This window comes from Penaeus japonicus, unplaced genomic scaffold, assembly GCF_977035675.1.
Source record: "Penaeus japonicus unplaced genomic scaffold, GWHDUDI00000001_assembly GWHDUDI00000029, whole genome shotgun sequence".
Classification (NCBI taxonomy): Eukaryota; Metazoa; Arthropoda; class Malacostraca; order Decapoda; family Penaeidae; genus Penaeus; species Penaeus japonicus.
Window position 1 is genome coordinate 32324747 of NW_028234431.1, and position 10000 is coordinate 32334746.

The 10000-nt window shown below is 44.1% G+C and overlaps 1 protein-coding gene across 17 annotated transcripts in view; it reads left to right on the forward strand.

Annotated features, from left to right (window-relative positions):
* The window catches only part of LOC122255483 (uncharacterized), a 41043-nt gene that overhangs the window by 14713 nt on the left and 16330 nt on the right, over window positions 1-10000 (forward strand). The window contains exons 5-6 of one of the 17 annotated variants that reach the window (XR_015192499.1): window positions 8230-8667; window positions 8959-9072. The exons of 5 other annotated variants lie outside the window; for them this stretch is intronic. Coding sequence is in view for 11 of the 12 variants with exons in the window: in XM_043019577.2 (XP_042875511.1) it covers window positions 7375-7851 (477 nt within the window). In the remaining variant the exon portion in view is untranslated. 11 more of the 17 variants (XM_043019658.2, XM_043019704.2, XM_086554327.1 and 8 more) reach the window with 11 other exon arrangements.

A 10000-nucleotide genomic window follows, 5' to 3' on the forward strand; every position in this document is an offset into this window, starting at 1 on the left:
ATATATATATATATATATATATATTATATATATAATATATATATATATATATATTTAATATGTATTTATATATTATATATATATATTTAATATTATTATATATATATATATATTAAATATATATTTATATATTATATAAATATATTTATATATATATATATATATATATATATATATATATATAATATATATATATATATATATATATACTTATATATATATATATATGAATATATATTTATATATTTATATAATATAATATATATATATATATATATATAATATATTTATATATATTTATATATATATATATTATATATATATATATATTTATATATTTAATATATATTATATATATATATATATATATATATATATATTTATATATATATATATATTTATATATATATATATATTTATATGAATATAGAAATATAGAAATATAGAAATATAGAAATATGCAAATATATATAGATATATTTGAATATATAAATAATTTTAACCTGTCTTATTGATTAGAAATTACTCCTGTGTTAAGCAAGTAAAAAAAAGTGAGATATTATCATGTTCCGTTATTTATAATCTAGATCTTATTTAAAGGTAAATCCAATGATTTAGATATTCTTTAAAAGAAAGTAGAAAAAAAAATATTACTCAACAATTATTTTGCAAGTTTTATTGAAGGAAAGTTTATTGTTCACATGAGACAGATGTTAAAGGGATAATTGTGACTGCAAAGGAAGAAAACTAGAAAACAAGGATAGAGTTTAATAAATAAAGGTCACTTTTATTGTGAGGGATTTTAAAGAGAATTTATTCCAAGGAAGACCAACCAGTTTTACTGTCTGAAGATATTGAGATGATAGTTTTCCCAATTTTTTTTTTTTTTTTTTCTTTCCACAACATACAAGTATGTGAAATGAGAAGCTCATTTTCAAGACTTTAGAGATGGTCTTGCCTTCAGTTCGATTGATGGTAACCTGACCACAAAGTTTGATTCAGTCTTTCTATATAAGTTCTATGAAAGTTGCTGTAGAAAGGAATTCGTGTTTTTTTTTTTCTTGTGATGGTTACAGAAATACATATATTTTTTAGAATCATTTTTTTATAGATTTTTGGAATTTTTTCAATAGTAAGAATAGATAGTATATCTTTCTGTGGAATACTTCGGATGTGATCTCATTATCATTCTTTGTTTTTAATACTTTTAATATAAGATTAGATGTACAAGGAGATGGACTAATGTATATTTTTTTAAATGTTGAAATAGGGTTAACGTGTCTAGTCAAAAAGCTTTTAAATTTTTTAATGCTGGGCATGTGTACACTACACCTGTCTGTTGTTGGTTTATATATATTAACCTTAACAGACAGGGATACAAATATTCAGTTATGGAAACTATGAGAATTGGAATATCATTTGACATTTTATTGGGGTCTGGATATTTTGCATTTCTATTTTTTTAATCTTGAAAATTGTGCAGAAGGTGTAAAGAACATGTTGGCAAATGCTAGTATCTTGTAAGGGCTAGTAGACTCTGTCTGAAGCAGGTGCTTGTGTTGCAGGTGGGCCGGGTGTCCCAAGGCAGGGCTAGCGGCCTTACCTGTCATGTCTGTGGTAAGGTGTTCAGCGGCAAGAACCAGCGCCAGCTGCTTCGCCGACACCTTCTCATCCACACTGGCGAGAAGCCTCACGCCTGTTCCCATTGTCCTTATCGCACTAATCAAAAATGCAATCTCAACATGCACGTTGCCACTGTGCATCGTGCTGCCCCGTTGCTGCACACAAACCTCTCCCCATCGTACACGTTAGCGCAGCCGGCATCCACGTCGCAAAGCTCGGCTGCAGCGGGTGTTAATTTCCGTGGCCTCGTTGCCCGGAAAGACAAGTAAACTTACTGGAGGATTTGTTGTGAACAATAGTTGTTGTCAGACAGTATGTTTGTATATTTTCTATATTATGCTTATATACATCTTCACCCTTTTTGGTGCCACAAGAAAAGAAGAAACGAATCATATAATTGAGAGGAATTGCTAGAGGTTGAGTATGGGCTTCAGTGACCTGCTCTGTTGTTTTCTAGACTTTAGTTTTATATGACTGAGGAGTTCAGCTTCAAGAGTGCAGTCAGACACACTAAGCGGGGCTGTGTTATGTGTTGCAGGGTGTGAGGGTAGGCGTGATACCCCCAGGCGGGTGTGAGGGGCTTGAGGGGCGTGGGCTGACGTGCCCCGTGTGTGGCAAGGCGTTCAGCAGCCGCAACCGCCGACAGGACCTGCAGCGTCACCTCCTCTCACACACAGGGGAGCGTCCCTTCCCGTGCTCGTTCTGCCCCTACCGGGCCTCGCTAAAGGGGAACCTCAAGAAGCACATTCAGGGCCTTCATGGCCACCTGATTAAGAGAGTGGAAAATGAGGCCATCTCCCCTGGTGTCCCTGTCCTCTCACCACCTGTGCAGAATATGCAGAGTATGACACATGGGAATGCTAACTTCTTGAGTTGAAGGAGTGTATGTTGTTTGGGCTCCTGCTCTGCAGTTTTAGGGCATTCTTTTCTTTTTTATTTCCCCCATTTTCACTCATTTATCATGCTAAGTTTTTGTAAAGGCTAAGAAAACTTGTGCATAAGAGTGGACGTTACATCCAGCGACTCGAATGGAGGCTGACGTGCGGTGTTGTCGTTTCAGGGGCGGGTGGCGTCTTGGCAGTCCGGGCTTGTGGCACACCGCCCACTCCTGCCAACCCCCTCTTCCCAGTCTGTTGCGGTTGAGTGCATAACATGTGGGAAGACCTTCTACGGATTCAACCGCAAGTTCCTGTTAAAGCGACACATGATCACTCACACTGGTGAAAAGCCTTTCCAGTGCCCACACTGTCCGCACAGAGCTAACCTGAAACAGAATTTGGAAGTCCACATTAAACGGAAGCATAGGGAACAAATGCCTGCAGATTATGTGCCTTCAAGTGCAGCAGAAACTCCCTGAATAAGGGGTGTTTATTATATTTTTATTTTATTTTTATCTTGCTTTAATGTTTGTGCAGCTTTTTTTATGTAAGAAGTGGTAATGGAAATGAGCCACTGGTGAAGCGGAAGGTTAAGTGTGCCCTGTATTGCAGGCGGGTGGAGGGACGTCGCAGGAGCAAGTGGGAGCTGTCCTTGAGAGTGGCACCTGCCCCTTGTGCGGCAAGCACTTCCCACGAGTCGCATCCTCGTGGCGGCAGAAATTAGAGCGCCATCTTCTCACCCACACGGGAGAAAAACCGTATCGTTGTCCATACTGTCCACACCGCAGTGGTAGGAAGGATTCTATCAAGAGGCATGGCAGGATAATGCATCCTGATAAAGCCCCGCTCTCAGCAGCAGACATTTTGTTGGCATGTGAGCAGACTGTCAATCCGTTTTGAATCAAAACTTACAGATGGTTAAACAGTGGTAAAGGGGAAAGATTTTTTTCCTGCTGTCTCTTTTAAGTGAACTGTATTGTTAGAAGATGTGATTCACAGAAAATGTGTGCCTAAAGGACAAGAAGTGTGGAACACTGAGTGGTGGTTTGTGTTGCAGGAGGCTGGGGGCTCCTTGGATGTGGGGACGCTGCTTGCCTGCCTGGATGCGGAGCGGCGGTGTCGGGTGTGTGGCAAACAGTTCCAGCCAAGCCCCTCGTGGAAGCAAAAACTGACGCGCCACCTCATGACCCACTCAGGAGAGAAGCCCTTCTACTGTCCCCAGTGCCCGCACCGGTGTGCTCGGAAAGACTCGTTGAAATTACACATCGCTCGCATGCATGGCTCGCTCCCACCCATCTAGGCTCGTCTTAATGTTCTGTAATTTTGACTAGGTAAACAGCAGAGGCCACAGGGAGACTGAGTGGTTTGCATTTACATTGCAGGTTGACATTGCCCGAGAAAAATCTGCGTACACAACACCGCAGGGAGCAGATAGAAGGCACCTTGAATCGAGAGTCTGCGCTCCACTGCTGAACGCAGATGCAAACAGTGTCAGTGGCATGTCTGGTGTGGTGGGAGAAAATAGCGCCTTAGCCATGTCAAGATCATGTAGCATTTGTGGCCACTCTTTCTCGGGCATAACGTGGAAACAGAAGCTCGAGCGTCACTTGTTGGTTCACACGGGGCAGAAACCCTTCCTCTGTCCCTACTGCCCTCATCGCACAAACCGCAAAGATGCCCTCAAATCTCATGTGGTGAACCTCCACAAGGCTCACCTCATTAGTTAGTGTTATTTTGTAAGGACTAACATTGGTTATAGAGGCGTGTGTGATGGAGATCCTATATCTGAGCAGCAAGATACGATGTTGGGGGGAAAATAGTTTGTTATTGGCTGTTCCACCAGTGAAAATCTTTTAAGAAATATGTATTTTGTTAAACCCATAATTTTTATTGAGAACTTGTATCACAACCTTAATATGCTATTAGGAGTAATAATTTTCAAAAGTGATTTCTTTTTCTCTTCAAATTTTCCTCCGAACGACATCAGATGAAAGTAAATGATTTAGTTAAAACACTTTCCCAAGGAGTATCTCAGGCAAGGCAGAGAAACTCATCTAGGGAGTGGTTCTGAAAGTCACAAGATTGTATACTGTGTATATATAGAGAATGCATTAAACTTGAGGAAAAAAATATATATCTTTTATTTCTCACCAGTGGATTTCTCAGAAGTGGCAGTTGTACTAGATTTATTGTCAAAAAGTATGTTTCTTATGGTTAAAGTAGAGATATTTATTGTTTATGCACTGGAGTTGATTCATTTGTCACCACAACTAATATTTACAATAATATTGTAAAAAAACAAACAAACATACATGCTTTAAATCCAAATGCTATCCTAAAGAGCTGAAAAGTGTATTTTTCCTGAAATACGCATGAAAGTGGGGAAAGACCAAGGGAAAAACTTACATGGAAAACAAAAAACATTTTGCCCTCAGAATACCACATGCACACGACAACGAACACCAACAATCCCAGCAGTAATAATTACTAAAGACTAGTTATGAAAAACACACGCCACAGTCTACCACAAACTGTAAACAATGGACCACTTTACTACAACCACTGGCTCTGATAACTATATAACCACTACTGCAAACCGCAAGTGACTGGTTGTGGTTTGCATCATCACCACCACCACCATAACCACCATCACCATAACCACCATCACCAATAACACCACTAGTAACACCACTACAAACACAATCATCAGCACCACCTCTGCCAATGCCACTACTACAATTCCACCACTACCATTATTACCAATGCTAACATTGCCACCACCATTAACACTGACACCACTACCATAACCACTATCACCACTGCCGTCACTACTACCACTAATACCACTAATACCACCAATACTGCTACTACCAACACAATCACCACTGCCACCACCACCAACATCAGCACCATCACCTCCACTGCCACCACCACCACCACCACCACCAACATCAGCACCATCACCTCCACTGCCACCACCACCACCACCACCACCACCGTCACTATCACTGCCACCACCACCATCACCACTGCCACCACCCACTTTCATCACTCAATACAGCCAACAAAACTACCACCTCTGCCAATATTGCCAACACAACTACCACCTCTGCCAATATTGCCAACACAACTACCACCTCTGCCAATATTGCCAACACAACTACCACCTCTGCCAATATTGCCAACACAACTACCACCTCCAACACCACCTTTCAGTACTATCAACGCCACCAACACCAGAGCTACTACCACATCCATCATCACCATTTCCAACAACAACAGAAAAACAAAACACCAGTAACAACCACTATCAACCAGAAACCATCACAGCCAATTACAATCACCTTAACCTCCTTCCAATAATATTACCACCACCACTAAAAGTAATGATACAAGCAGCAACGCAAGCAGCACTGTACTCAAAGTAACATTCAAAGTAACACAAGAGAAACACGAAGAGTAACTCGAACAGTAAATATCACAAAAGCAACTTATCAACAAACGAAAGCAATTGTCAAAAATAAAACCTAAAAACAATGTAAACAGCAACACCAACCACAGCTCATCACACCACTACACCACTACCTCTACACCACTACATCACCATCACATTACCACTATATCACCACCAAACCATCACCCCACCACCACACCATCACCTCACCTCATCACCACACCACAACCACAGGGCATCACACCACACCATCACTAACACCGCTAAATTACCACCATCACACCATCAGCACCACCACCGTCACACCACTACCATCACCACACTACTACCATCACCGCAATCACACTATACCACCACACCATACCACAACCACCAACATACCAAAACAACCACACCACTACCACCATCATCACACCACCACCACCACACTACACTACCATCACCACCACCAACCACACCATCGCTCTCATAACCACACCATCATACTACAACCAACCACACCGTTATACCACCACCAACCAACAGAGTTGAGAAGCAAAACCGAGAACAAACAGACTACGAGTGAAGCGAAGATTTCTCCCATTTTTAAAGAAGTTGATCGTCGAAAAAGCTGATTTTTTTCGGGAGGCCAAAGATTTTAATGTGTTTTACGAGAAGGGGATTGGGTTGAATTGAATTGAATTGAATTGAATTGAATTGAATTGAATTGAATTGAAGGGGAATACCGAAATTTGGGAAGGAATTGAAGGGGAAGAGCAAGAGTTTGGTAAGGATTGTAGGGGAAGAGCGAAAATTTGAGTATGAGGAACAGAAGGGGAAGAGCGAAAAGGGGAAGGATTGTAGGGGAAGAATGGAAATTGGAAAGGAATTTATGGGGAAGAGCGAATTCAATGGCGATTTTTTTTTGTTTTTGTTTTGTTTATTTAATTTGTTTACTTGCTCAGCAGTGTGCAATCTTTTCAAGCGTTTCAAGTTGGTCGCTGCAAAGGATTATGATGAGTTAATTCGTACGCATAATGTCCCTTTCTTCACCCGTAACACATATCGTGCAATAAGTATTTTTTTCCAAGTTGGCTTCATGAGCTGCTCCTAACCAGCAGCCAGCAGTAGGTCTGCGTTTCGTTGTTGGGGCCCGGAATGTGGGTGGGGTTGGGAGGTTCTTCCGTGCAGTTGGATGACCGATTGCAAGTCGGAAATAATTTTGAGGATTGCAGTTGGTGAATAGAAGGAATGCAGTTTCTTTCCTTTCAATGACAGTGGTGGGGAGTAGTAGCAAGTAGACAGACGGCCGTGAGAGGGCTGCATTAGGAGGTTATAAGAGGGGTTATGGTTGCTTCGTTTGTGGTGGTGGCTTTGAGGCTAGAGCGATCGCTGGGCAGCTGTGACAGTCCACGCTGAGCCCACCTTCGTATTTTGCAGGAGGTGGTCGTCTCTGGGGATGGCTGCGGGGCTTCAGGAGGCGTGTTGGTGTGCCCCGTGTGTGGCAAGACGGCCCAAGGGCGGAACCGCCGACAGAACATGGACAACCACATGCTTACACACACGGGGGAGCGGCCCTTTCAATGCTCTATGTGCCCGTACCGAGCCTCCCAGCAGGGCAACCTTAAGCGGCACCTCCGCGCAGTCCACAAGCAAGCGACGGACGACCTGTGCGGAGGGCCGCCTCTCTACCAGGAACTTGGCCCGTCGCTCTTGCTCCACAGAAACGCCCCGCAGATGCAGGCTGGCCAGAACTATGACTCGGGAATGCAGAACACGCGGAACGAACAGTCGCACGCCGACGCTCAGTCTGCCGCCTCTGTGCGGGAGGACGAGCCTCCCTTCGGATTACACTTGCGCCTCAAAACCGACCCTGAAATGGCAGTGGCTGCGACCCAGCCTGAGTCTGGGATCTGAGAGCGCACACGAGGTCTGGCGGAGGCGGCGAGGTCGGCGAGGTCGGCGTTGCAGGCCTTCATAGAACGCTGTCCTTCTGCGGCTTGCATGCGTATGTTTTGATCATCTCTGGCGAACAGCCACGACCACTGCCACTTCGGGTCGCTTGACCTTCATTTCTATATGGTGCTTAGAGGAAATGTTGCTTGTAGAAACTGTATTTCACTAATTTAGTTCGGGAGAGCGATCGTTACTTAGATGTACCGTTAGCTGTTGACAATACAGATAGTTCAAAGTAATCACTCCTGGGAGGTAGCGGCGCGGAAGCCTTGGAAGGCGCAGAGAGGAGGACGGAGTGATGACATGGCGAGACTGAGCGAGGTGTTGTTTGTGTTGCAGGAAGGTGCGCAGGGGGAGCTGGAGGGTGTGGCGGGTGTGTCGACGCGCAGGCTGTCCTGTCCTAGGTGTTCCAAAGTCTTCCACGGGGCAAAGCGGAAGTACCGGCTCGACAGACACATGCTGGTTCATTGGGGGTTGAAGCCTTTCGAGTGCCCGCACTGCTCGTACTGCGCTAGTCAGCAGGGCAACCTCACTAGACACATAAAGAACGTTCATGCTCAAAGACCGACCTTAGATAGCGGAGAACCACAGTCGACAAGTTCGCCTTCCCATGACAAAGCCACTTCCTTTATGCATGGGGTAAACGATTGTCTGCAAGAAATTTACCTAAACCCGAATAACCGGAGCATAGAAGAGACATCGTCAGTTACATGAGGCATCAGGACAATATAGAGACGTAATACAGGGCAGAAAAAACAGGTAGACAAAGAGACAAATGTAAGGAACCTATTAACATTGCTGTGAGACGTGGAGTGCATTTGAGAATGTATGTATTAAAAGCTTATATAAAAGGAAACAAAGTAGAGTATGCATCTGTATGGAATTGGTGATGATTGCATTCATAAACCAGGTGATTTGTGCAGAGCAGCAATTAGCTGTGTCACTAACAATGCACGGATATTGAGTGAGGCCATCAAGTTGCCAAGTGTGGGCATGCTCACTGCCGACCTTGCTGAGGCTGTTCGCAGCTCTTGAGTCGTGCCCTGACCATGGCCTGGTGTGTTGCAGGCGGCGCTCATCGAGGTGGAGGCGGTGTTGGCAGATGAAGATGACGAGGAGTTGGTGCCCGAAGACATAGCGGTGGATGGAATGTACGGAGACTCCACGCCGGCGTCCTCATGCCGGGTGTGCGGCAAGGTGTTCAAGGGCACCAAGCGCAAGTACCGCCTGGAGCGTCACATGGCCATCCACACGGGCGAAAAACCCTTTCCCTGTCCCATGTGTGAATACCGTGCGAATCAGAAGGAACATCTCAACAGGCATATGAGAAACCTGCACAGGGTCGTGGTGTCCCAGGGACCTGACCACACGCACCACGCTCACGCAGCCGCCACCTGATCACGTACCACTCTAAAGGTCGGAACTACACCTTTGTCTTTTCAAATACTCCTTGATATAGCTTCCCCCAAACAAAAGATTTCATTGACTATCTGATTATGCCCGATACTTGATTTGGTTTTTCACTTGTTTATATAAAAAAAAGATCCAGCCAGAGAATGATTTACCTGTTGTATACACTAAGAGAGTAGTCCCGGAGCTATGGCAGCATCATTTTATCATTGTAGGGCTCCGCGTAGCATGGGCAACGTGTAAAAGCTAAAAGAAGCGAGTCTCTAGGTCGTGGCTTCTCCATTGCAGGATTCGGAGGACGGAGTGGATCGCTGTGCCCTTTGCGGCAAAGAATTCACGGGGAAGAACAGACGAAATAACCTGGTCCGCCACGTGAAGACCCACACGGGGGAGAAACCATTCTCGTGTCCCTGTTGCCCCTACCGTGCATCGCGCAAGGAGCACATGATCCGACACTTAAAGAAGGGATCCTGCGTCTACCACCGATTTCGAGTGGGGGAAGATGGGGCCGAGGGGTCCAAAGAGGACGCTGGGGTCAAGGCGGTCGTCGGCATGTACCTGGCGCAGCTCTCCGCCCAGCCCGGCGCGCAGTCCAGCCGCCCGGCCGAGACCGAGCCGGATGTTGCTAGTTCATAATTCAACAAAAGACTTCTCCCTTATCCTGTATTGTACTGTTTTTTATTTATTGTATTGATCATCA